The 26,241-nt window shown below is 62.1% G+C and overlaps 2 protein-coding genes across 2 annotated transcripts; both read right to left on the bottom strand.

The window, feature by feature from the left end:
* Nucleotides 1-2,832: 2,832 nt before the first annotated feature.
* C1QTNF8 (C1q and TNF related 8) lies at nt 2,833-4,325 on the bottom strand. The gene is made up of 2 exons (XM_028505697.2): nt 4,121-4,325; nt 2,833-3,384 (listed from the first exon to the last, which is right to left on the bottom strand). The coding sequence occupies exons 1-2, from the start codon at nt 4,317-4,319 to the stop codon at nt 2,834-2,836; spliced, it is 750 nt and encodes a 249-aa protein (XP_028361498.1). The 5' UTR covers nt 4,320-4,325; the 3' UTR covers nt 2,833.
* Nucleotides 4,326-9,357: 5,032 nt separating this feature from the next.
* On the bottom strand, nt 9,358-20,772 carry TEKT4 (tektin 4). Its single transcript, XM_028528979.2, has 7 exons — nt 20,603-20,772; nt 14,770-15,315; nt 12,647-12,717; nt 12,081-12,224; nt 11,299-11,521; nt 10,487-10,641; nt 9,358-9,664 (listed from the first exon to the last, which is right to left on the bottom strand). The coding sequence occupies exons 2-7, from the start codon at nt 15,301-15,303 to the stop codon at nt 9,448-9,450; spliced, it is 1,344 nt and encodes a 447-aa protein (XP_028384780.1). The 5' UTR covers nt 15,304-15,315; nt 20,603-20,772; the 3' UTR covers nt 9,358-9,447.
* Between the last annotated feature and the right edge of the window lie 5,469 nt (nt 20,773-26,241).

The following is a 26,241-nucleotide window of genomic DNA, read 5'->3' as shown; positions in this document are numbered from 1 at the left end:
GGCTGCCGGCCTGCAGACTTCCCCTGCGCAGGGCGGCTCCTCTCCCTGCGCTCCAGGCCCCACCCCTGCTGCTCCGGGGCCCTCAGCAGCAGGCTGGCTGGAAAGAGCACGGGCTTTATTTGGGGCTGGCGGACAGGGCTGCTGGTCCCTCCTGGCCAGGCTGGCCCACAGCACACAGAGGGTCTGGGGTTCCTGGTCAGGGTGGGAGGGGAGTCTAAGATCTAGGAGAACTGAGGGAGGCTGGGGTCCTTCCAGTTCCCCCACAGATGCCTGTTCCTGTTCAGACACCATTATCTCTACAGCAGAACCCTCCCTGCCACCGTGTCGCCCATTAGCAGTAGCTCCTGATGTGCCCACGGGTTGCCAGGTGCCCTGGGCGTTTCCAGCTATCCCACCCATACAACAACACAGGCCAAAGGGCCAAAGTGCAGCTTTGAGGCTCAGCCCAGCTCAGCATCCCTGGCCCCTCTCAACCCTCCTGCCTCTAGCGGGGCCTGGCTTCACCAGCCCACAGTGTTCTGCCCCTCGTCCTTGGCTACAAGGAGCCTTGTTGCTACCTGCTGTGTGCCGTGGAGGGCCTGGTCCAGCCTTGAGGTTCCAGGGTCAAGGGTCCCCCTTTGAGTCCCCTGAGGTGCTGAGTCTCAGGGCATAGACACTTGCCTGTCCTGACCTCGTCTGTGGCTTTTTCAGGGCAGGGTCCTATTTTGTCTGAACCCAAGACCCAGGGATGGGGGACGGGGGGCCTGGGCTGGGCCAGCAATGGGGGTTTGGAATCACCTCCCCACCCAGGGCTGCTCCCCTGTGGAGCTGCAGGCCTGAATGTGGGACATGAGGGCTTCATGCCTGGGACTGCAGGAGTCTCACCTTCCTCGCCCAGTGCAGGCCTGAGGTGGCAGCCCCTCAAGTTACACCCGCACAGCCCTCGTGGGCCAGACCATGAGCAGGCGTAAGTGGACAGATGCAGGCAGGGTCCATGCTGTGCTGAGATGTGCCCGCTGCTCAGGAGGCTGCAGGCCCAGGCTTCAGGGTGGGCAGCGGCAGAGGGCCCCTGTGCTTGCAGACAGGCCCTGCAAGGACAGCAGCCCTCTGTCCAGGCCACACTGAGCAGAGACAGTCCCGTCAATGGAGTGCCAGCTCTGAGCGCTGCATATCCTGGGGGTCTCTCAGACCCTGCCGGCCTCCATTTCTGCACTTGTCTGGGCCTTTGTGACCCTGTCCCCTCCCTCGGCTCCCTGCGCATCAGTGGGTGGGCAGCCTCCTGGACCAACCTCAGCTCAAGGGTTTGTGTTCCCATGGAATAATTGAGCTGCATGGAGGTGGGGGTGGGGGAGCAGCTACCGTGTTCCCACCGTATCCTCCCTTTAGTGCAGGCACAGGAGGTGCGGGTCCCCACCCCTTTCTAGCCTCCCCTATCAGCTGGTCATTGTCCTGAGAAAGTTCCCCTTTCCCAGGGCCGGATGCATGTGAGGTTCGTTTCATGATGGGCTGGGGTCCTGGTGGGGGTGGGAAGAGGGGAGCCCCAGCCAGGCCAGGCCCCCTGCAGGCCCTGGGCCCCAAAGGTGGGTAAGGACAGAGGGAGGCCTGTGCCTGTCCAGCCCCCATACAGCCCCAGGCCACTTGGCAGACAGCTTGCTCCTGGCACATTGTTGGGAGGAAGGGGTTGGGGCCACCACCAGCCACCTCCTACCACTTCCTGCACCCCAGCTGGTGGCCTCAGGACCCTCCTTCTACGAGGGCTCTGGCATCTCCTGCTCAGCTGACCAGCCTGAAACTGCAGTCACCTCCACATGGCCCAGGACCTCAACTAGCCCCCCAGGCTCTGACAATTCCAGACACTGCTACTGCCAGGGCCTGGAAGGCCTCACTGCCCCAGAGCCCTTGTTCAGGGCGGAGCAGCCACAGGCAGAGATGCGAGGGGCGGCTGCACAGAGGAGGTGGCAGTGATGGGCCAGAGGGGCTGGGCAGAAGGTTCTGGAATGGCCAGGGGACACATGGCAGGAAAGAAACAGACTCAGAGGGGACTGCAGAGTGGGACAGCCTGACGGCTTCAACCTGCCGTGTGGACCAAGGCCTCCTGTGCAGTGAGCGTGGGAAGCTCCACCTGCACACACGCCTGCCGGGCTGGGCTGGGGCCCACGGACGGCTCCTCTGCACCAGGCCCCAACTTCAGCGCTTCTAAGCGTGAGGCATGGGGCTCCCTGGGGCTCCCCGAGGGTCTCACAAGCTCTGGTGCACATTGAGGTATGGTCTTGCTCCACCACACAGCTCATTCCCGACAAACAAGGGAACTGCGGGAGCCCTAGAAAATCAGCCCCCTGAGCAGGACTCTGTGTTCACCAAAGATTTGTGTCCCCTCCCAATTGCCACCCTCTGATACCCATGGAACCCAGCACGGTTCCTGAGAATCAGCTCTAAGGTCACTAACACCTGCGTTTGACCCGGGGTCTCCCCATGTCTGGCCTGGCACCGAGTAGGTGCTTTGCAAATGTCTCCAAGGCAGTGGTGCTGGCACAGCCCTTTATAAGCTAAATGATCGCTCAGCCAGGAGGCAAACTCCGCAGCACCTAGTAACATCCCACCCAGCCTGCCGCACACCCGTGGTGCCCAGGTCTCCCTCTGGAACTGTTTGGTACGAACCCTTGGTCTGTACCCAGCCCACCAGACCAGCCCAGAGTCTCTCTTGCTCCTGTCACAACACTTGGCTCAGTGTCTGCATGCAGTTGGTGCTCAATCAGTGCCCACAGTCATAGCTCCAACACTCAGTCTCATCTGTGAGGGCAAGGCCAGGCTTGGGTGTCCGGGGTGTGGTGCCATCCAGGACTGGCGGAGGCAGCTAAAGTTCGGTGGCAGGCTTGACCAGGTGGCCGCTGAAGGTGATGTAGAGGTCCCCACGCTCACCGTGGATGGCATTGGCTTGGTCATGCTGGAACATGTGCACCCAGATGGTGTCACCTGAGGTCAGTGGCAGCAGCAGGCTCTGGGTCTGCATGACGCTGCACTTGCCGGGCTGCACGTACAGCACGGCAGCAGCCTGCCAGTTGCACATGATGTGCAGGTAAGTCTCCTTGTGATTCCAGGTGTGCACGGTGAGGCTCAGGAAGTACACACCAGGCACAGTGCAGAGGAAGTGGCCAGACACCAGGTCAAAGGCGTCGTGCAGGTTCACCAGCTCCGTGTCAAAGGGCACAGCCTGGAAGGCTTCGGTGCTGTGCAGCCCCCTGCGCCGGCCCACTGAGAAGGCCAAGGAGCTATGCTGGCACAGGGTGCCGGGCGGCCCCGTCTGCCCCTTCTGGCCCTTGTGACCCCGGAGGCCCCGGGATCCTGGCGGGCCCTCCTTTCCACTCCTCCCAGAGCAACCTCTGACCCCTGTCTCGCCCTTCTCACCTGCAGGGGAGCAGGCAGAAGCCTCTGGTCAAGGCTTGGGATCCACTTGCTAACCACTTGGCCTTGTGAGGGACCTCACATCCCCAGCCTCTGTCTCCTTGTCTGTACAATGGGGGCTAACCCACTCATCATGCAGGTCAATGAGGAGCCACACCCCGAAGTTGTAGCTGTTCTGGGGCCCATGCAGACTATCGAGTGGGGTCGGTAGAACAGTGGGAATGATGACAGTCCAGGCAGCAGCCCGAGGAAGGGTCTGAGCTGGGCTCTGAAAGATGAGAGGGCTGGGAAGTTGTTACTCAAGTCCAACCTCCTGTGGCCTGCTGTCCAGCCCCAGGGCAGTGCCCTCTTGAGCTCAGCCTCTCTTGCCTTTTCCCTCGGGGTCCCAGCCCTCCCTGCCCCACCTCTGGTGGGCGCTGGGCCTGGGAGGGCCCATGCAGGGTGGGTACACAGATTGAAGGGAAACTCAGGTCCCCTCTCCTCACAGCTCCCTCCCAGGCCACCTTGCTCCTGTGTGAGGGGACCGGCTGGGGGACTGACGGCCTTCACGAGGCTGTCGGGAGCAGAGAGCCAGGGCTCGCTGTGCCCAGCTGGGCCCCGGTGCCTTTCCAGAGCCACTCTGATAAATCAGGGCCTCTGAGCTTTGCCCTGCTCTCCTGGCCCCTCTCTCCCATGTCCCTCAGTGTGGGTGTCCCTGTGGGGCAGGACACAGCGTGGGCCACCTCTCTGTGACACTCACCTTTGAGAACTGAGAGGTCGATGGTGGGCCGCACGTGGGGCAGCAGCACCCACTTCCCCCTGTCACTCCCAGGGGTGGACGAGCCGGGGGCAGCTGGGGGCCAGGCCAGGTGGCAGCAGGGCACACATGGCTGCTGGGGCAGCCCCAGGATGGGCTGGGCAGGCAGTGCCAAGAGGAGCAGGAGGGCAGGCACCGCCATCTGGGCCAGAGCCTAGGAGATGGGGAATGGAGGGAAGAGAAGGGGAGGGTGTCTGAGAGGGAGATGCCCCGCTGAGCACCCCGGACACCACAGCAGCCAGCTATGCCCCCTTCTCTGGGGAGCCAGCTACGTGGGTCACAGAGCTGGAGGCCCTCGAGGTGTAGCAGTGGGCAGGGCCAGAGCCTCATCCTGCCCCAGACAGAGGCCTGGCACACCCTTCTCTGATTCTAAGTGCCCCGTTCCTGACAGACATTACTGATGGAGCCCCGCACTCTTTCATCCAGGCCTGGCTGCGGCCTCGATCCTTCTGCAGGACCTCCAGGGCCACCACCCATCTGAGGGGCCTGCACAGGGGACCGCTCACACCTGCCCCGCCAGAGGCCTTAGCAAAGTGGCCCCGACAGCCCCGCCCAGTCTGAACTGGTATTTTCAGGCTTCTAAGGGGCTGCTCCCTTTGTAGGTCCCAACCCCTCCCAGGGCCTTAACTCTGCACTAGAGCAGGCACCCAGACTGCCTGCAGCCTGGGAGCCCTGGTCCCCAAAGCCCTCATGGTTGGGGACCCTACGCCTGGCAGATCAACGGGAGCTGCCTCGGCAGAGGGGGGCTCAGAATCAGCCCTCCAAACCCCCACCCTCCTGTAGAGCCCTTGGGGCAGGGCAGCTCCCAGGAAGGGCAGTACCCCAACCCCTGAGACTGGGCCTGGGTCCCAGGTTGGGAGGGGCCCATGTGAGGCCGTTGCTGCCTGCTGCCTAGCCGGGTAGAGAGCAGCACCCTAGTCCTGTGCTCCCAGGGGAGAGAGGGAGGGCTACTCGGGAGGCTACCTCATGGGACCCTTCACCGTCATGGAAACAATGGTATTTAACCCCCATCAGTCCTGGGCCTCCTGCCCCTTCACACCCTCCCCTGGGACACCCTGACCCCTGGCCCGTTCATGCCAGGAGGGGCACTACCTCCCAGTGCAACCAGCCGCTACCGGGGCCCCTGGGTGAGCCCCGAGTGCACCTGGTCCTCAGTTTACCCCCCATAAGTGGGCCCTGCCTGTCTTGCTCTCTCCAGAGGCTGCACCTAGGAGGCTCAGACCCCGCCAAGGGTTGGCATGTGAGGTGAGGGCCATCCCTCCTCCTTGTAGCCTGACCTTGCTGAGCAAAGACCCAGGCACCCTCCTCCAGGGAGCCCTCTAGAACATCGGTCTTGGGCAAAGTCCTTTCCTCTTGCACGGAGGGTCTGAGGCCCACTTTCAAGCTTGCCTTCCCGGGCAGATGGGACCCCCTTCTCTCCACCTACCTCCCCGCCCCGCCCCACCCCCCCGGAGCCCAGGAGACCCTGCAAGACCCCCTTGGATTCCTCCCATGGAGGGACCTGACAGGAGTGGGTGTCTCCAGGGGATCCCACCCGTGCCACTGGAGCCCCCACCTCATCCCACCGGCAGTCTGGGGTCCTGGGCATCCTAGCTGCCTGGCCTGCCCCGAAGACAGCCTGGGTTGGAGCCTCCCTCCCATTGGGGTCTAGGGGGGATCATAGATGCCTACAAGCCCAGCCTGCCTGGGGTGGCTATGAATACCCGGCTTGCCCCGATGCCCCCTGTTACCATTTCACGGTCGGTGCTGCTGCCTGTCTGGCTGTCTCCAGCGTCACTGCCCCAGCAGCCTGTGAAAGAGCCTTTCATGCACCCGCCTGCCCCCCGGCCAGGCGCCCACGGCTTCCCCTGGGCCATCCAAAACCAACAGGCCTCCGGCCAGCTTCAGAGCTCCCTGCAGGAGGCTCGCAGGGCCCTGCCGCCTGCCACTGGTCCCCCTCTGCCAGCTGGCCACCTGCCAAAGGGCCTGCACAGCCTTGCCACAGGGACTCCAGGGTCCTGCCAGCCGTGTACCATGCATGGTATGGGCCTCGGGGTCTGGGGTCTGGGACTGGTGGGTTGGGGGATGGTGCCGTGGGCTGGCCGCCTCCTCCATTTAGGGTGCAGTGACTTAGGGCAGAACAGGAGAGGCCAGAGTTGCAGCTGGGAGGAGACTGATCAGGGGGACAGAGGCCAAAGTGGGGTGGGACAGACCAGGGACAGCTGGTGATGGTGACAACCTCCTGTCTCTGCCTGGGAAGTGAGGGCTGGGGCCGGTGGATGGAGCCCAGAGGAGCGGTGTCTGGGCAGGCCCATAGCCCTGCCTGTGCTCCTCCGGGTCAGGGTGCCCAGCAGATGGAGAAGCCTGCTACGGCACCCTGCTGGGGGTGCTTGGCATCAGCCCACCCTGTCAGTGGGTAAGGGCTTTATCCCTGTTATGCCCACCAGTGGGAATGACTCACAGGGCCCCCCAGGGGGAACAGGCAAGGGCTTTACCCACCGTGAACCCAAAGCTGAGCCCGGGCTGGGGCCTAGCCCGGTCCCTGCTAGAGTCTGGATAACTGGGTACGGGACCCAGGTGCAGAACCCTGTGCCTGGTCTGCGGACATGAGGACATGCAATTCCTGGGAGTGTACCCTCCTCACACCAAGCCAGGCCACGTGTAGGGCAGGCACCAGCCATGGTCTGGGAGACAAGCCAGTGCCGGCAGCCTGGGCTGACTCACCCATTTCTGCTGTTCCAGGAGTAGCCACAGGCCCAGTTCTCTCCGCAGCTCCCCCACCCCGGCCCTCCTCACTGACGACCAGGTTAGGGCATGGATGATGGGAGGGGATGGGGAGACTGAGGTGGCCCCACCTGTGGGGGCTTCTTGTGGCAGGCTGAGGCTGAGTGGGACCGGCGAGGGCTGTGGGTGGGAGCTGCACCAGCTGGAGCCAGTTCCCAGACTGGCCCACCCCCAGGAGATGACAGCTCACTCCAGCAGGCCCCGCAACTCCCTTTGGGGACAGCCGTCTTCACCTGGTGGCACAGACAGAGAGCGGGTGAAGCCGGGGGCCCTGAGTGCTAACTCACCTCCCTGCAGCCCCTGCAGCCCCTGTGCCTTGAGGTCTGCCTCTGAGACCAGGGGCAGTTCAGCAGGCGAGGCGGCACTCAAGGCCGTGAGTGGCCAGGGCCCTGCCTCTCATCTCCATGTCCCCGTGGAGTTGCTGGGCCCGGAGCAGGCTGGGGGCTCATCCCTGCCCACACAGCTGTTACCTCTGAGGCTCCCAGAGGCAGGCAGATGCCCAGACTCTGCTGCTGCCCACAACTGAGCCTCAATTTCCCACCTGTAAGTGGGCACCCATGGGCCCAGAAGTGAAGGGAGTGGACCCTGTGCCAGATGGGCATGGGGGAAGCAAGGCCCTCAGGATGCCAGAAGCTTCACCACATTGCGGGGCTGGTGTCTGACCCGGTACCTCCCGCTGTCCACTCCCCGATTCCAACAGGCAGAGCAGCCCCCATGAAGGGAGGTGGGCATTCACCTCGAGCCCCCTTGGGGGAGGACACAGTGAGTCCAGTGCGCCTCGCATGCCGGGGTGGGCCTGGGCTGAGCACAGGCCTCTGGGCCCCCGGCTGGGTGCAGTGCTGCAACGGGCAGGCAGGCCAGGCTCTGAGCGGGGGCAGCCAGCAAGCACCACAGGTGACTCAGCGGGTGGCAGGAGGACGAGGCGTCTGGACAGAAATAGCCACTGCTTGGACATGCTGCCTGACATCTCCGTGACAACGGCAGGGTGGCGGGTGCTGTGGCCCCACGGGGTCAGCCGCCCACAGAGGGTCTGCAGAGGCTGAATCTCTACTGCTAGCAACTGGCCAGCCTGTGGTGGATGTAGCTGTCCATCCCCACCCCAAGCCCCACAGAGAATTTGACTTGTCGCCTGGAGCCATGGCGCAGCTCCAGGGCCCGGTCAGTGCTCTCCACAGGGTGACACAATCTCCAGCCTCACAGATGGCCAGCAGAGAACTGCAGACAGCGAAGCCCAGCCATCAGGCAGCCCCCCGGGACTGCGCCTGCCACCCTCCCTGCCTGGTGTCACCGCCAAGCTCTGGAAATAATGAGCTTCAAACAGTGCCCCTCACTGGGCTCCCATCAGCTGCCACCCTTCAGGAGGCCTCTACGGGGCGGCCGTCAGGACTGATGGGGACGCTGCCTTGGCCACAGGGTGGTAATGGGGTCTAAGTGGCAGGAGTCAGCGCAGCGGGAGCCATTATCTCCAGGCCTCTTAATGGCAGTGTCCCTGAGAGTCCTGTCTACGAGCTGCCCGCCGCTGGGGAGGAGACAGCAGCGGGGGAGAGAAGGGAGGGGGTCGAGGATGGGCAGGAGCGGGCAGGAGGCACAGCAAGGGGAGCCTCACTGCCACCCCACCTCCCCACAAAGTGCCTGGCCCTCCCTGGGGAGCACAGTTCTGCCCAGAGAAGTGGGCACAGGGTGCAGAGGGGTATGGGGCCAGCTGGGTAGCAGGGGCTCTGCAGTTTCCTTGCAGCCACACCCCAGCCTGACTCACTGGCTGGCTGAGAAGAGGGCTGGCCAAGGAGACTGGCCCCCCAAAGGTAACCAAGGTGGCTAGGCATGGAGGCCCTCCAGAGCCTTGATGTTCCCGCCTCCCAGGTCAGGGTCTGCCTTCCCAGGTGCCTGCCCTGTGCCAGGTGCAGGGAGAGGTCTTATGGGTTTTCCCAGGGGCCCAGTGCCATCCAGGGGTGTTGAGGCACCGCAGATGCCGGAAGGCCCCAGGGTGGAGCCCTTCAGGGAAGAGGCAGGCTAGCGGTGTGTCCTGACACCTTTGCCTCAGGGTCCCCTCCCACTGGTGAGGGGAGAGCCTGTTGGCTTCGCCATGACAACATTCAGGGCCCATGGAAGACAAAGAGCAGGTTATTATTGCAACGACCAGAGGCCGTGATGAGTGGTGTAGCTTCGGTGGGATGAGAGGGGACCCTTACTCTGAAGCATCCTGCAGGTGGCCCAGTTGGGCAGAGAAACCATCTAGGCCTGGGCTATGGTCAGAGCTGGGGAGGGGCCTGGCCTCACGTGGTCAGTTTGAGTGAGGAGGTGGGGTCTCTACCATCCTTGGCTGACCCCTCTCCGCAGGTGGTAACTGGGCCTACCCTGGGCACGAGGAATTGCCCCTTCCAAGGCTCCACTCAGAGCCCACGCCACAGATGGAAAGCTAACATGCCCTTTATTTGAGGGGTGGGACAGGTCCCTGCCCAGGTCTGGCCAAGGACAGTGGGGCTGCTCCTCTGTGGTGCCAGCCCAGGTCACTGATAGCCAGCCAGCCGGAGGACGGTGGGGTAGTGGGCACGGTGGGTCATGCACTTCTGGCGGTCGATAAAGAGGCTGTTGGTTTTGACGGCGATGTCCTTCTCCAGGCTCATGCGTGTGTCCTCCAGGTTGCGCAATGACTGCTCTGCTTCTAGAAGCTTCTCCCTCAGTGCTGAAAGGGACATGTTCAGCTCCTCTACCTCACTCACCAGCCTGGGGGATTTGGAGGAAGGAGGTGTGAACTGGGCCATTACCAGAACACTGGGCCTTTGGGCTGGGAGGGGCAAGGCCTGAGATTATTCAGAGGCTAGGAACCCTGGCGGGGGGTCTCAGCTGAGATACTCAGCCATAAAGGACCCCAGAGGTCCCCGAGGTTAGCCCACAAGCAGAGCTGGGGAGTGACTGAGGCTGGGGCTCTGTGAGAGGCCTTAAGGCTCCCCGTGGTTCCTTCTTTTCCTGGTGTTTGGAAGCAGGCTGGGCCAACGCCTTTGGAGCTGAGTAAAGCCCCCGTTTCCTGAACAAACCAAGAAACAGGGAAGGAGGAAGGTCAAGGCCAGCGGGGTGGGGGCAGTGGAGGAGTTCTGCTCACAAGGGCAGTGGGCGCTCCCTGAGTTAGAAAAACAAAAGACAGGATTCCACCTATGGCTCCAGCCCAGGCCATGGGCCTCCTGTGACTTCAGAGGTGGGGGCCGGTCCGTGACGCAGGTGGACTCAGCCTCTCAGACCCTGAGATTCCTCACTGGGAAGACTGCACGGCAGCGGGTGAAGTGGGGAGTGCCCCACTGTGCCTGGCACCCAGAGGCCTGACACCGTGACCCCTGGGGCCCGTGCAGTGTCCAGCCGGGCTGGGTGGGAGTGGGGACGTGCAAATGCCTGTGTGTGTGAGCTGTGTCGGTGTGAGGCCCCAGTGTCTCCTCAATACATCCATGGGTCTGTGTGTGCGGGGCGGCGGCATTCATGGGGGTCCCAGGGGCTGAGGGGGGCCTGGAGGGGCCTGGGGCTGGGGTGGTGGCCCAACCCACTCCAGGACTGTACCTGAGCTGGGCGGTGTCACGGCACAGCTCCACATTGGGCCGGTGCGAGCGCTGGTACAGGCGAGTCTCAGCCACCTTCAGAGGCACCTCCTTGTCCTTGATGGCCTGCTTTAACTCAGCTATGTTGTGCTCCTGGTCTGTTATCTCTCGAAGTGTCTGTACACAAGACAGTCCCCATGGGCCCCAGGCAAAGCAGGCTGCCAGCATGGACCTGGCCCCCACTCTGAGCCCTGGAACTGCGTCCAGGAAGCCACCTGTCCGCTGGCTCTGGAGGAGGAGTGCAGGCAGGGAGGGCATGCACAGCTGCCTGGGCCCACCCAAGGGCACCTGGGGGCTGGGGTGAGACAGCAAAGCCTGCTGTGTAGCAGCTCTGGCCTGAACTCCCCGAGCCCTGGCGGTCACCAGCCCCAACCCTAGCCAACGACCAGAGAGACTTGGAGGCAGCACCGGCTACCCTAACAGCCCGTGTCAGGAGTCGGAGCCCTGCCAGGCCCAGACCACCTCCTCCCATCTTCTCTCCTCCTGCTTGCACCTGGCAGCCTCTCCTGGTCGGTCACTCCTCTAGACCACCCCCAACATCACCTAGTTTTTCACTGGTTTAGTGAGGGGAGCCCTGCCTCTGAGGTCCCTCAGGATGGGAGGGCAGGAGGAGGGGCAGGGGCAAGGCCAGGTTGTGACCAGGGCATAATAGCCAGAACAGGGGCTGGGTGTGGAGAGCACAAGGAGCCTGGTGTCTCTCTGATTATGGGCGCCCAGAACCCAGGACTGCTCTGGACACGGCCATGGGTGTGGCTTGGGTGCGTCCGACCGCACCTTGTGCAGGTGATGCTCTAGCTTGTGGCGTGCGTCCTCCAGCTCCTCCAAGCGGCGCCCGAAGGCCAGGTTCACCGCGTCGCACTGCAGTCTCAGGTCCTCAGCAGTGTCCTGCAGGATGCAGTCAATGAGCTCCCGCAGGTTGCAGGAGGCCAGGCGCTCACGTTCGGCGCGGACCAAGTTTTCTTGTGTGAATTTGGCCCATGTCTCAGGCGTGGAGGCGCTGTGGGGCGAAAGCGGCCGGTGGGCACCCTGCCAACTGTTCCGGTTCCCACCAGGCCCACCCCTTGTCCCGGCGCCCAGCACAAACCATGCCCCACCCCTACGCCCAGCCACAGTGCTTCACCGCGCCTCCTGCGACCACTACCCCAGCAATGCCCAACACCCTCCAGCGCCGCCCCGCCCCTGCTCTGCGACCAGCGTCCCCCATGTCCAGCCCCACTGCGCGACAATGGGGGTGGCCTAGCTCCCCCTGCCGGCCTCTTGTGGAGCTGCAAGGCAGTCGTCTTTGCTCTTGTTTCCCAGGCTTCCCCGTCCCCCCTCCACTCCCCACCTCCATCTCATCTCTCTGGTGACTGTGTGGTGGTGGTCACCTGGTCAGGGATCCTGATCCCTGCCCATCCTCTGGAGCAGAAGAGTTGCAAGAGGGCCATCTGTGGTGAGAGCCTCAGGGGCCAGGGGTGCTGGGGAGGAACCAGGACGGGAAGGGGGCGCTGCAGGGGCAAAGGGGCGGGGACAGGGCTTTGTGCGGAAGAGCACGTGGAGGGGATGGGGCAGCCCACCTCTCTTCAAACTTAGTCGAGTGTGGGTGGAACTGCACCGCCGTGCTCTGGTTGTGGTACCCGGCGCAGGTCTCGTCAATGTTGTAGGCCTCCACCTTGTCAGACCAGTCCATCTCACACACCTGCTTGTGCTCCCGGTTCAGCCTGGGGGCAGTGGAGAGGTGCCTGAGTTTGTGCAGAGGGCTGGGGAAGCCGGGCCTACTGGGACACTGCAGGGCAAGCACCCCCACTGCCCCCCCGCCGCCCCACACCACAGGCATACCTCACCCGCCCCGTGTGGAGTCCTCAGGACCCAAGGCCCACCTAGCCAGCAGTGTCCAAGAGCAGCTGCCCCTTCCTCCCCAGGAGGCTGGCCTGGGCTACGTGGACACCCAGGTCCCCCAGGCCATGCAGGAATCTGCTACTTCCACACACACCTGGTGCCCCTGCACAGCCTGCACTCCTGGCTGTGACCTGGGGCAAGGCCCCACCTTTCTGAGCCTCAGAGCCAGGTCCCCCTGACTTCCTACTCAAAGCCAGTCTAACGGGTGGGGGAACAGGGGGTCATCCTGCCAGTGGAGACCCACCGGATCTGGTTCACAGCCTGCATGATGGTTCTTTTCAGCAGCTCCTGAATGTTCCGGATGAGCTCGGCCTCCTGGGGGAGGAAACCCCACCCCTGGTGAAGCTCCGACGGCGGACGGGGCTGCTGTGGGCCCACAGGCAGCCTCTGAAATGCCCAGGAGGGGTTGAAACTTGGGGCAACGTCCAGGGGAGTGGGGGGCTCAGCTGGCACTTGATCCCTGGCTGAATGGCCTTGGCCTTGGGCCTTGTTGACCCCTGGTCTCTTTCCTGGAAAATGGGACATCAATCCTGCTCTTCCTCACCAGGTTTACTCAGTGTTTTTGAACATTCTGTTCGGTACACTGCATAGGGTCTTTTCTTCCAGGGGCTTTGAGGGACTGCTGGGAGGGTCTGTTCCCACTCGTTTGGCACCCAGTGTCCCCTGGACTCTGGGGGCTGTCCCTGTAGCCTATCCAGGGCACTGAGGGCATCAGCCTCTGGACAGCCAGGCCTCCAGTCTCTGAGGACCTAGGCCCCTGGGGAGCAGGTGCTCCTCTGGGCAGGGCTACCCCTTGGGGTTGTGGACACATAGAGACCTTCCCTACACTGACCATGAGGGATTCCCTGCCTTTCTTTGTGCTACCTCGACAGCTCCATTTTCTGTGCACAAACAACCCTTTCCCCTGATCTGAATCTTTGCCTTCAGTCATGCACCAAATGCACGTGTGTCTGGATCTGCCTCCTGGTCTGTGTCCCTGTTCATGCACTACTGAAGTAGCTCATGCACTCCTGGGCCATTGGCCTTGGCTCAGGACAGAGGGGCTACACCCTGAGATTGGGGGTCTCTCAAAAGCTGAGTGTAGGGGGTCAATTGTGGGGGGCCGAGGAGGGAGTTGGGAACTTGGGGGAAGGCAGGAGGGTGAGGGACAGGACTCAGGGTTCTGGCCGGAGTGTGCAGGGACAGTGCAGGGGATGTCTGGAGCCTCTGGGACAGCTGTTTGTCTCTCTGACTCCCACGCATGCTCACTTCTTGCAGCCTGCCCATAGGTGAAGCCTCAGGCTCTGAGAGGTGTGGGAACTCTGCCCCACCAGGACCAGGGGCTTGGACTGGGTAACCCCCTAATTCTAATGGGGCTTTCCCAGGAGAGATACTGCCAGGTGGGGGTGGGGGGAATTCTTGTGGAATGAATGTAGCCTCCACCTCATTCTTAACCTATCCACACCATACCACTGACTGGTGCCTGGATTTCCACCATGGGTATCCTCGGGTGAGGAAGACATAGCCTCTTGGAGTTCAGGATCAGGCTTAATTGCATGATCGGAGTGACCCAAGGGGCTGCCCAGCAGGTAGCAGAACTTGAGGTGACCAAGGGATCATCCACTGGATGCAGGGACCAAGAAAGGCCCCCTGACCCTGCACATACTCCAGATCTCAGGTGGCTGTCCCCAGGACGCAGCTCAGGCCCCTCTCCTTCCTCAGGGTTTGTGTAAAGAGGTGTCAGTGCTCAGGGGATGGACTGGCTGGGCCCCACCCTGCCTCAGCAGCCTCTGACTGCCCCATCAGCAGGCAAACATCCCCAACACATGTCCCAGGTGCAAAGCCTGCTGCAGCCTCGGCCCTGTCCCCTCTCCAGTGTGCACCATAATGGGGGCGCTATGGGGAACCAGGCATGAGTTTGCAGCAAGTGGACAAGTGCTGAGCTTCAGCCCAAGTCCCCATATGTGCTGAAGCCCCATGCTGGTACTCCCAGGACTCAGGCCCCTAACCCAGCATGAATGGGCTGCACTGCTCCTTGCAGGGAGCCCAGCCTCACCCCAAGCCTACTTTGAGACCCAGGCTGTGGGAAGGTCAGACCAGACACACTCCTGGTGGCAGGGACACCTGCCTCCTGGGGAGTCTGAGCCCTGACCCTTCCCCCTGCCTGGGTTGCCCCAGCACCCAGTCAGTTCTGGTCCCTGACCTACAAACAGAGTCAACTTCTCTGTGCCTATGTTTGCAGAGGGGTATGGGCACCAAGGCCTCTGCCAGCCCATGTTTTGGGGATACACCTGTGTCCACCATCAGGTCTCAGGCAGGTCATTCTTTCTGCAGAGAGGTGAGGGTGGCCTGGGTCTGTGGGTCCCCAAGAGCCAAAGGGGCTCAGACCTTCAGCAGCTCCTTCTCCACATAGTCGCTAACGAGGTCGGGGTGCTGGCGGCGCTCTCGGCACTGCAGGTTGTCGGTGACGATGGAGAAGGGCACAGCAGTGGCATCCAGGGCACGCTCCAGCCGCTGCTTCTGGGCCAGCAGCAGCTCTGTCTCAGCAACCAGCTCGCCTACCTCACGCTGCAGCTCTGACTTCCAGCAGTGTATGTCCTGCAGGCGCTCGCCCACCTTCCGGGTAGAGTCCGCCTGCGTTCGCTGCGCCAGCGCCTCTGTCTCAGCAGCCAGCTGCCTGCTCTCGTGGCGCTGCCGCTCTGACTGGTCTCGGTCAGCAAAGGCCTGGTAGTAGCTGGCATAGCAGTTCTGGAACCATTCGTCTACCAGATACTTGGCTGTGCGGAAGCCGGCAGTGGCCAGGCCTGAGGACGTGTAGGCGCCTGTGTTGCGGGCCACATCATACAGCTTGAGGGGCAGCTCGCACGCCGGTATTGTCTGCGGGGCGGGCTGCTTGGTCAGGAGCACATCCGTCTGAGCCATGGTGCCACTGGCCTGGGTACAGGAGGGTGAGAGGGGAACTTGGCAAGGTCAGTGGGGTAGCTCTGGCCACTCTGTCTACTCTGGCCACTCTGCTCTGGCCACTGTGTCTTCAGAGCAGGAAGTCTCCAGGTCTCCTGGCGACAGGTACACGCCAAGCCCTCCTGTTGCTGGGCAACAGGAACCCTCCCCTATTGGCTCTCTTAAAGAACCAGGCAGGCCCTAGTCCCACCCATCCTGGCTGGCATATGGCTGGAGGAAGCCTTGCACCTGGGACGAGAGGTCCCAGTGGGGTCTCCCACACGGAAGTATCTTTGATGAGGAGTTGAATTCAGCCTCCCTTGGATGCCTGGAGTCAGATTTTTACATCTGCTCCACATGGGAGGAGGCTTCTGTCCTGGGCACAGTACCCTAAGGCCACCCAGGGCCAGGCTCATAGTTGAGGCCTGGGGGGGGGGGGGTGAGTAAAAGTACACCTGGTCTGGGGCATAGGTCCTCCTCATCCCCATTCTGAAGGGGGAGTTTCAGCACTCAGTGATACCCCACATGGGCAGCAGAGGGCGCCAATGGCTAAAAAATGCCATGTGTCAGGACCAGACAGTGGCTTTTGGGTCCTCCCACTTCTGCGAGGCCCTTGACCCCTCCCGTCGCGGCTCTTCCCACAGGAACCCCCAACCCCAGTCCTCCTAGCAGGACCTGCATACCTCCCAGCATAGTTTGGGAGAAGCCCAGCCCTCCACCTTCCGCCCCTGCCCCACACCCACTAGGGCTACGGGAGGCCTGGAACCTCCTCAGACACATCAACGGGGGCTCCAGACAGGCTTAGCTCAGCGGTGCCCTCCTCCCTAGGCCCTGACCCTCTGCATTGGCACCCCTCACTGTGCTAATGGCACTTACACCTCATGGCACAGAGTAGGTGCTTTATGCATGTGGGCTTCGGGGCCTGGAGTTGGAGGCTTTCCCGACCCAGAGTGAGAGAGTGAGCCAGAGTCTGCTCTCATGGGCAGGAGGTCAGGGGCCCCTTAGGTTGATGTGGCCTGAGGAACAGCTTCAAGTCTCTCTGTGCCTCAGTTTCCCCAGAGGGCAGCAAACACATAGCGTCCACTCAGGGTCGGGACTGCTATTTACCTCTTACTTAGAGCCTGCTCTTCACACAGACTCTTTCCCCTATGGTCAGCACGTGGCTGAGATGCCAGGGGTCTCCTCCCAGGAGCCCTCGGGAACACAGGGGCTGGAGCAGAGCTTGGTGACCTTGGACGGCCCTGGGCCAGCAGGCAGGGGAGGAGGGTCCTGCCTGTGTGGTGGTCCCACTCTAGCCCACCTTGTGACATGGTCTCCAAAGCAGGGGCCCAGGGCCGACCTGGCTCGCAGTGAGGCTGGACCAGCAGGGCTTTGCCATCAGGAGGCCGGACCCCCACCTGTCAACCGCAAACCCCCACACCTCTGCACTTTTGGTCCAAAGCGGAGGTGCAGGGGCAAGGGGGTGAAGACACTCTGGAATGACTCCCGGGTTGGGAGATGGCCCTGACCTCATCTGCCGTGTGGCCAGGCCGTTTCCCAGCCTCAGTTTCCCATCTGGGGAGTGAGGTTATGCCAGCCACTGTGTGGGGCTGTGGTGGCCACAGCTGGCCCAATGCCCAGTGCTGGGACTAACCAGCACCCACTTGGCTCCTTCCCACCCTACACAGCCCTGCAGCTCATGGAGAGGCAGTGGACATGGCAGATCATGGGGGAATATGACACCCAGCCCCAGGAGCTTGCGTGCTGGCCCTGTGCCAGCACTCCCAGGCGTCCTGCACCTGGCTGTCACAAGGCCACTGGTGTTTACTCTTCCTGTGCACAGAAGGGACACTGAGTCACAGGCAGACCACACAGTCGGGAGGCAGCGGGCAGGATTCACATACAGACCTCAGCTCAGCCTTGGCCCCAGGGCCCCAGCAGGAGTGGGAAGAGAGGATACGACGAGTCCCATTGTTTCTGGGAAGTCCCCTCACAGGACAGGGCAAGCCCCAGTCTCCCCACCGCAGCTTGGACCTTCCACACCCTTTGGGTGGACCTTCTGACCCCAGTGTCCCTTTTATGGTGGATTTGAGGTAGGACAGGTCAGCGGGGCCCCTAGCAAACAGACGGTGGGTTTCCCCGCTGCTGGTGGTCAAGGAGAGTTCTCTGCCTCTACCAGCATGCCAGCCAGGACCCAGACGAGAGGAGGGCCGGAGTCGCCAGACTGCAGTGGGGCTTGTGGGGGTGAGGGGGCAGGGGCATGGGTTCATGACCAGCACCCCTGTGACAGGTATGGTTAGGAGGGAGCGTTGCCCACGCAGGGCCCGAAGGACGGGCCAGAGTCTGCCCTGGCCTCCACCCTGAGCCCCCAGAGGGCATCTCGCAGACATAGCCTAGGTCCACGTGGGAGGTGCCCTCGGAGCCTGTGACCACAGCCCAGGAGCAGGGCTTCCATGCAGTGAAACGGTGGTGACCCGTGCCACAGCAGTCTCGGGGGCCTCTTGCAGTATGGTTCATGGTGGGCCTGCTGGGTCCCACTCAGCCCACCTGAGGCCCCCCTCACTTTGTCCCTGGCCCAGAAGTCTCCAGATGGGGAAACAGGAGTCTGCCACCCCTCAGCGTTGCAGCCTCCAGCGCTCTCCTGGAGGCCCGAGGTCACACCCAGATGGGAAGGTTGGGGGGCCTGAGGGACCCAAGGCACTGGAGCAGAAACTCGGCCATCTGGCCTTCTCAGACTCCCATCTGTGCCCTCCCTGAAATCCCACCTGGAATGAAAACTCAGGGAGCTCTCCAGTCTCTGAACAGATCCACCTGCCGTGCAAGGACAAGGGCCCGAGGCATATCCCTGGCTGTCTCCCTCCGGGGCCAGCAGAACGTTGTAATAACAGGAGGATCTGAAGTGGCTCAGATGGCCCTGAGCTGGGCTATGGCCACAGCAGATGGCTGAGAGGCCAAGAAGCAGGGAAGGGAAGGTGCTGCCCCCACCCCATGTGCAGGAAGGGAGGGTGAGGGACCCCTCCTCCAGGTGCATCGGCCCAGAGCATGGAAGAAGGCAGGGGAGGGAGGCTCAGGAGGGCTTCCTGGGGGAAGGGTCTCCTACACCAAAGTGTGAAGAGCACACAGTCCAAACTGAGCACGAACCACCTCCAAGGCGTAGGGAGTAGACAAGGGTGTTCCCTCCCCAGCCCACCCCAAGGCAGCTGCGGAAGTCCCTTTCCCTGGGGAGGCACCAGCTTGGTGGGGAAAACGAAGAGACGGAGGACCGAGTGTGGGCAGACGGGCCAGGCAGGGAGTGAGGGTGCGCCCAGGGGGCCTGGCCCCCAGCCGAGTGGGAGGGAAGCTGAGGGGGGCTGAGGGTGCAGCTTCCTAGCCTGCACCCCTGGGCAGTGGGCACAAGGTGGGGACCCAGGACCACCGGCACTGTCCCATCTACCCCTCATCCCGGGAAGACGCCACATGTTTCTCTCAGTCTGTCTGCCAGGAGGTGGGCACTGTATGTGGCTCCCATGCAGCCGCACCCACTTCCAGGACTCGGTTAGGGGAGAGGGGCTCTGCCCAGCCCCTGGCAGCTGCCGACGCCTTGGCCCACTTGTTCCAGACGCCCACACCTCTACAGCTGAGCCCTGGAGGTCTGAGGCACAGGCAGCAGCTCTAGACACCACCACCCAAGGCCGTGTGGCCGGTGCTCCTCATGGGGGCTGGAGAATGGGGGGAGATGGCGGGTGCAGCTGCTAGTGTGGCCGGCTCCTTGTCCGAACAGCCCCTACCCCCGGCCTCGGCCTCGCCACGGGACATCTCAGTCAGTGTCAGCGCCCCCCCCCCCCCATGATGTCCTTCCCGGGCGACGTCCAAGGCCTGTCTGGTGGAGTGGGGGTGCAGGTGGGAGAGGAGACTGGGAGGGTCCAGAAACAGGCGTGTGAGGGGCGTCTGCCGGGCTCCCCACCCTGTTCGCCCACACAGGGGGGCCAACCAGGGGGGCTTTGACCTTCAGCACCCCTCAGGGCACCCTCCCTCTGAACTAACTCCAGAAATGTCCAAGCCAAGCAGTTTTTGGAAGAAGCCATGAAAGTCCAGAATGAAAGGAAATGATGTGAAGATCCCAACTGCGAGAGGCAGATAGAGGTCAGACTGCTGACAACAAGGGAGGAATTGCTAGACGCCGGGTGGACCGATGTGGAGATATAAAGCCGGCTTCATAAAGAAAAGGCTGCCCAATGACGTGGGAAGGACAGAGACGGGCGGGGGAGGGGGGGGACGGTCCGGAGGTCCACATGCCGCCAGCGAAGCGGGGATGCCAGCGTGGGCCGCCCCCTTCCGTGAGCGCGAGCCGCCGCCGAGAGAGGCAAGACCGAAACAGCCTCAGAGACGGCGCCTAGCCCGTAGCCAGCCTCGTAGACACGCTTCTTTCTATCACTGCGTTTTTATTGCGGTAAAACACACACAGCAGAAAACCTGCCACTGTGATCACGCCCCAGTGTGTGACTGGGCCGCGTGCAGCGCATGCGCAGGGCTGGGAAGCGGCCCTTGCTGATCGGTTCCGGGATGGCCTGTCGCCCCCACAGACGGACGCCCGGACCCCAGCAGCAGTCACCCCGCCCCCAGCCCCCGGATCCACCGGTCTGCCCTCCTGCCTGGGGGTTCGCCTGTTTGGGGCACCTCGTGTACATGGAACCACATGGTACGTGGCTCTTCGTGTCTGGATCACGCAGAATGTTCCAAGGTCACAGTGCCGTGGGGCGGCAGGCCCGTTCCCTCTGCGGCTGCGCACTGCTCCACCGTGCGGACGGTGGAGTGGCTGCACCGTGCTCACCCAGCCGCTCGTTAATGCACTCCTGGGTCATTTCCAGGTTTGGGCTGCTGTGAACAGAACTATTGTGAATGTGAATACGCCCTTTCTGTTTGTTTGGGTGCCATTTTTGGTTCTTTTGGGTGTGTCGTCACACTCATCGCCCAGGGACTACTTGGAGAGTCTCAAAGACCCTGACTTGGAAAACAGGGCGATGCAGGGAGAGCCTTCCAGCTGCACCTTCCAGGGTCTTACAGGGAGTGAGATCTGTGGGGCTGCCTGCCGCACCCCATCATACCAGGAATGAGGAGAATGTTCCGGAAGGTGCGGGTTTTGCTAAGTGGGGCAGGGCATCCAATGAGGGCAGGACAGACACCAGACCCCCCGGGAAGGCACGGTCTTTGGAAGAAGCCCCAGGGGTAGCTGAGCGTCAGCAAACCGCCCCCCTCCCACCACAATGCAGCCTCAGCTTCCCTTAGACTCGAGTGGTCTGACCCCCACTCGAGTCACACTCACCCTGGTGTCCTTCACACCCGTCACCCTCGGGAGCCTATTGACCCAGCACACTGTAGGTGGGGGTGATGCGACCGGGGGGCTCCTAAGCCCTGCCCAGCTGACTCGGCACCCTGGGCCTGCCACCCGCCTCCCTGTCTGGGAGTTTCGGGTAGAACGGCCAAATCCCCGACTTATCAGCTCAGCTTTATCTCCAAAAACCTCCTACAGTTTCCCAGAGAACAAAATTAAATACAGGATTTAGGAGAGATTTTGCATCTGCCTGAGCAGGGCCAGGAACAGGCTGACATGACAGGCAGCTGGTGCCCGGGCCTCAGGCGGGCGGGTGAGCAGAAGGTGCCCAGCTTGGGGCTCAGCAGCCAGGAGCAAGGACAGCCTGCTGCTGGGGCCACGTGGGGGTCACCAGGCCCCTGTGCCATGCTCCCCTTCTGCCCCCAAACCTGTCGTTTCTGGCAAGCCTCTCAGTGACCCCAGAGGCTCCATCACCGCGGGCAGGGCAGGGCCTCCCCTACCTCCCAGCGGGACCTTTCGCAGGTGAGGAAACTGAGGCCTGGTGAGGTCACACCGTGCGCTGACTCCCAGCCACAGGCGGGCAGTGGTGGGCTAGGGCGTGGCCTCGGATGCAGCTCCATCCCAGCAGATCCAGCCTTGAGGACAAAGGGAGACAGCCGGGCACATGGACCCCAAAGCAGGCAGATAGCCAGCCTGTGCAAGAAGGGGCAGGCTCCTATCAGCTGCTTGTCCCGACTCCTCTCTGGAGTCCGAGGGGTAAAGGGATTGCTTTTAATGACCCCCAGCCCCTCCAGGAGGCCCTGAGGCCAGGTTGGCACCCCTGTTCTGAGGCTGGCTCTGGCTGTGGACCAGGAGAGGCCACAGAGCCTCTGAATACCGCCTCAGGAACCTTCTAGCAGCAAGAGCCATGGACAGCAAAGGGGAAAGAAATGCTGTGTGAAGCAAGAGACCCAGCTCACATTTGGAGCCATTACAGCCTCTCTGGCCTGACGTCCAGAGGCAGCAGAGCCAGTAACGAGAGCTGCAGGACACAGGACCCCGGTGGTCTCTGACTGGAAGGACCCCTGGACTCCGGCTGCAAGGGCTCAGAGAGGCTCTGCAGGGCCCCTGGGCCTGAAGTTTGGGTGGTCAGGAGAAAGAGCGGTCTTAGGGACAGTTCCCGAGGGCCCAGCACCACCCCCGCCCCTCCTCCACCTGCCTGGCTGGGCTGCCCTTGTCCCGGGCTGCCCTTGTCCCGGGCTCGTGTCCTGCCATTGAGGGGTAGCGGGGCAGAAGGGCCCATAGGGCTTTGGAGGCTTCACCTCTCACCCCTCAACCAGGCTGGGCCCAGCAGACTGCAGTGGAATTGACTGGACTAAGGGACCACCCCCAGCTGACGGCCACACCCACACCTTGGAAGCCCTTCCCCCAGGGGCGGATCCCAAGGGAGTCAGGCCAGTGACTTGCATCCCCGAGCACCACAGCGCTGACCTCTGTGTCAGAGACACCGACCTCTTTCCCTTCGGATTGTCAATCAAAAAATGACAACAGCCAACATGACAGCAGCCATCTGGCGAGAATGAATCAAAATTACACCTTTTTTTTTGTCAGATTGACAACAAATATATCTTTGGTGTGCCACAGGATTTTAGTCATTAGTGTATGTGAGCTGTGAGGTGCAGAAGTTGCACACCGCTGCTCTAGGTGACCCTCCACGGGTCTCCCGCCGCCGCTACGCCCACCCGCCCGCAGCAGGAGCGACGGGCACACAGGCCCTTTCTCAGGGGCTGGGCGGTGGCAAGCAGTGTGTGTGCCGCAGGCCCGGGAGGGTCCTGGCAGCTCGGGGCTGGGCCAAGGTTATTCTTAGCAGGGCGTTTCGGGAGTTGGTGGCTGGTGGCAGGTCAGGTCCCATCTGTGGGGCAGAGGGACCATCTGGACCCTGTCACTGTCGTGGCTGAACCCTGACTGCACCTTGCGTCTCAGGCCTCGGCACTGGCCGCCCTGGTTGCCCTGAGATTGGGATCTAGTCTGGCAGGTCTCAGCGGTGCCTACTAACCCTAATGAAGCAGTAACCCTAACCCAGGCCAGCCCTGAGCTGCAGACCAGGGGATTCGGGTAACAGGGCCTGGAAGTGACTTCTGAGGGCGTCCCCTCACTTCCACTGCAGCAGGGGGTCCTTGGTCCCACCCTGACCTTGGCTGGCCTGTCCCTGGCCTCCTGACTCCTCTTGGTCAGCCTCCAGGGTGGACCCTTCCCCTTCTCCACTTCTCTAGCCCCCTGGGCAAGTCATGGCCCAGGTAGCCTTGGGCAGTCCCGGCAACGGTGGTGGGGTTTGAGCAGCCGCTCTGCTGTTAAGAGGCCCCAGCAGCATCGTCTGCAAATGCTTCTGTTGACTGGTCAGGGGTATGAGGGCTACAGATAAGAGCCCAGAGGGCCATGTGGAGGGCAGGCACAGAGCACAGTAGAGACGTGTTCCCCTCACCCACCCCTGCCTCCTGCCTGCCCCCTCCCTTGTGCAGGGGCGGGTCAAGGGCACAGAGCTGCCTGGAAGTCACCGCACCCCCCACCCCGGGAGCCTCTTCCCTCTTGTACACTGTGTGATCTCTGGTAAACCCCTGACCTCTCCGTGCCCTCGTCTGCAAACCGTGAGCCATGGTCCTCTTCCCTAGCTGTGGAGTGTCCAGCCCTCAGCCACTTGAGCTCCTGGAGCCACTCGAACTCCTGGAGCCACTGGAGCTCCAGGGCTCCAGTCTTCCCAGCACTGACCTCTTGGTTCCAGGGGCTCCTGAAGCCCATCAGGCAGACAGGTGGAGAAGTCCAGTGCTCCCCGCACCGCTCCAGCAGGCTGGAAGTGGGTTGGGGCCTGCAGGGGGCCTCAGAAGTGTGTCTTCCTCCTGGCCGGGGGGTTGGGACCTGATGCCTTCTGGGGCTGGGCTGCTTCTAAGAAAATTTTGTCTCTCTAAGGCAGCACTTAGGCAGCAGCAGAGAGAAGCTCTTCCCTAGAATCAATCGCCAGCCCAAGTGTGTCTGTGGGGATGCCCAGGCCAGCCCCCGTGTGCCCTCTGGCCAGAGAATGCCCGCCCCTCGAGGGCACATGGCTGAAGGGCCAGGCTCCATGCAGCACTTAGACCAAAGAGGCCCCGAAAATAGACAGGCTGGACGGCACACAGTGCCCCGGACAGTCCTCGTGGGAGCAGTGGACGCTGCGGGGAGCCACTTAGCTGATGGAACCAGGGCTACTCAGTCTCCGCCAAGAGGAAGCGGGCAGCCAGTTAAGTGCTTGGAGGAGAAGGGCAAGGTCACTCTGGGCCACACGTGAGCAGCTCGGGCCCCTGCCCACCCTCCTGCTTCTGCTCTTTCTGTAAGCCAGGCCAGGCCCTCAGGCCCTCAGCCCCTCGGCCCCTGCTCTCTCCACTCCACCCAGCCTCGCTTTCTAAGTTCAGGGGTCAGAGGTGGGATCACAGCCCTAGGCAATTGGCACTTCCTTGTTTCAATTTCCTGATTTCAGGTTGGCTGTTTGAATTGGCCTCAGATATAAAACAAACTCCTAGGTGTTGGTGTCCCTCACCAGGTGAGGCTGGGATACTTGGACTGCTGGCTCTCGGTGGCAGTAGAAACCCCACCCCTGCCATCTCCACCCCTACCCGGCCCCCCTGGTGGGGAGGAGTGGAGCTCCAGAGGTCAGCACAGCCCAAGGGCAAGGGGGACGTGGAGAGGGGCAAGGACCCAAGAGGCAGGGGCCGAGTTGCTGCCTCTGAATTCAAGGAGCACCCGGAGCTAGGGTACAACATCCAGGAAAGGGTCCTGGGATCCATGGAGCAGAGGCCATGGGGGGCACAGGGAGGCAGGTCCCGAGCCCATCAGAGGCCAAGGGGAGTGGCTGAGGTGGGGACAGGTCCAGGCCAGGGACCTCAGCTCCTGGGTCCCGCCCCACACAGGAGCCTGCACAGCCCAGACACCTCTAGGAGCTGACAGTCGCCGAAGCCAGGCAGGAGGGGCAGGGCCACCCGGGAAGCAGCCTCTCCCTGGCTCCCAGGCCCCCACTAGCACAGCCCTTCCTCATGGCCCCTGGGCGGCTCTAAAGAGCCATCAGTCGGCAAAAGCTTCGATCGGTCTGATGGATGCAGACCGCCCTCCCCACTTGGAGCTAATGCACTGCATTATTGTAAATCTTGCTTTTTTGGTAAAGATTCTATTTATTTGCTTTTAGAGAAAGGGGAAGGGAGGGAGGAAGAGAAGGAGAGAAACAGCAATGTGTGAGATGCACACTGATTGTTTTGTCTCCCACACGCCCCCAACAAGGGACCTGGCCCACCGACCCAGGCATGTGCCCTGACTGGGAATTGAACCAGTAACCTTTGGGTTTACAGGCTGGCTCTCAATCCACTGAGCCACACCAGCTAGGGCAAAAATCTTGCTTTTCATGAGAAGAGAGAGAAGTGTGCTCTGGGGGCCTGTCTGTGTGAGGAAGCAGGCGCCTGTCCTGACAAACACCGTTTGCTCAGGTTTACAGGAAGTTCCTTCCTGGAGGGCTCTGCCTGCCTCCCCCGGCCCCGCCAGCCCCCCGTGCGCTGCTCCACCTGCCCTGGGCACTCCCTAGGGCCCTTATCTGTCAGGCTGACCTCAGGGGTCCAGAGAACCCAGGTCATTCCGTCTGCAGGGCCTCCCCTGGGTCACTCTCCCTCTTGGAATGCCCTCCCCTTCCTGCCTACTCTCTTCACCCTCAGACCTGGGTCTGGAGCCCCTTCCTCCGGGAAGCTCAACCACTGTGCCCCTCAGCTGGGCCTCTGGGCTGCCCACGCCGATGCCTCCTGTGGCGAGTGGCCCCTCGAGCACCGTGGGCCTGAGCCAGCAGAGGGGCCTGCAGGACCTGTGGGGCCAGGAGCTCGGGTCTTCACTGTGCTAAGCCAGAATCCCCCTTCCAGGTGAGTAGTGACCACTGCCAGAGTCCTGGAGGGGCCGCGGCTGCCCGGAGCTCTGCCCTGAAGTGGACCAGCTGGTGTCTGGCATGTTGGTGCTGGCAAAGCTGCCAGCTCAGCCAGCCGACGGAGCCCCGGCCACCCCGGGGCCAGCTGACTGGTCATTCGTGAACGACACCCTGGCCGGAGGCACCTGAGGGCCACTGCTGCCCCAAGGGCAGACTCAGAAATCCTGGAGGGCCTTGGGGGTGTCTAGGAGGATGTATCTGGTTGGAAAAAATAGTGGGGGGTGGTGCTGTCTTCAGAAATCAGTGTTCACTTTGAATATTACTGATCAAGAAAAGCAGCAAAAGATTTAAAGATACATTTGTACACATTTTACATGAGACACTAACTGTCCATATTGAAGATTGCCATGATAAAGGTTATTTAAGGTAGTGTATCAGCTTCCAAGGGCTGATGTAACAAAGGACTGGAGCCCTGGCTGGTGTGGCTCAGTGGATTGAGTGCCGGCCTGTGAACCTAAGGGTCATGGGTTCGATTCCCAGTCAGGGCACATGCCTGGGTTGCAGTCCAGGTCCCCAGGAGGAGGCACATAAGAGGCAACCACACATTGATGTTTCTTTCCCTTTCTCCTTCCCTTCTCCTCTCTCTAAAAGTAAATAAATAAAAGCTTAAAAAAGAAGACTAGGAACTGGGGAGCTTCACACACAAAGGCACACTCCCACGGGC

The sequence above is a fragment of the Phyllostomus discolor genome, chromosome 3 (genome assembly GCF_004126475.2).
Source record: "Phyllostomus discolor isolate MPI-MPIP mPhyDis1 chromosome 3, mPhyDis1.pri.v3, whole genome shotgun sequence".
NCBI lineage: Eukaryota > Metazoa > Chordata > Mammalia > Chiroptera > Phyllostomidae > Phyllostomus > Phyllostomus discolor.
Note: the sequence above shows the minus strand (reverse complement) of the source record. Positions and strands in the feature narration are given on the sequence as shown.

Coding starts and splice junctions, on each gene's coding strand:
- C1QTNF8 (XM_028505697.2), bottom strand. CDS start 4,319: ATGGCGGTGCCTGCCCTCCTGCTCCTCTTGGCACTGCCTGCCCAGCCC. Junction 3,385..4,120: donor CGACCTCTCAGTTCTCAAAG/GTGAGTGTCACA, acceptor GCTCCCCTGCAG/GTGAGAAGGGCGAGACAGGG.
- TEKT4 (XM_028528979.2), bottom strand. CDS start 15,303: ATGGCTCAGACGGATGTGCTCCTGACCAAGCAGCCCGCCCCGCAGACA. Junction 12,225..12,646: donor CAGGCTGTGAACCAGATCCG/GTGGGTCTCCAC, acceptor CACTGCCCCCAG/GCTGAACCGGGAGCACAAGC. Junction 11,522..12,080: donor TCGACTAAGTTTGAAGAGAG/GTGGGCTGCCCC, acceptor TTCGCCCCACAG/CGCCTCCACGCCTGAGACAT.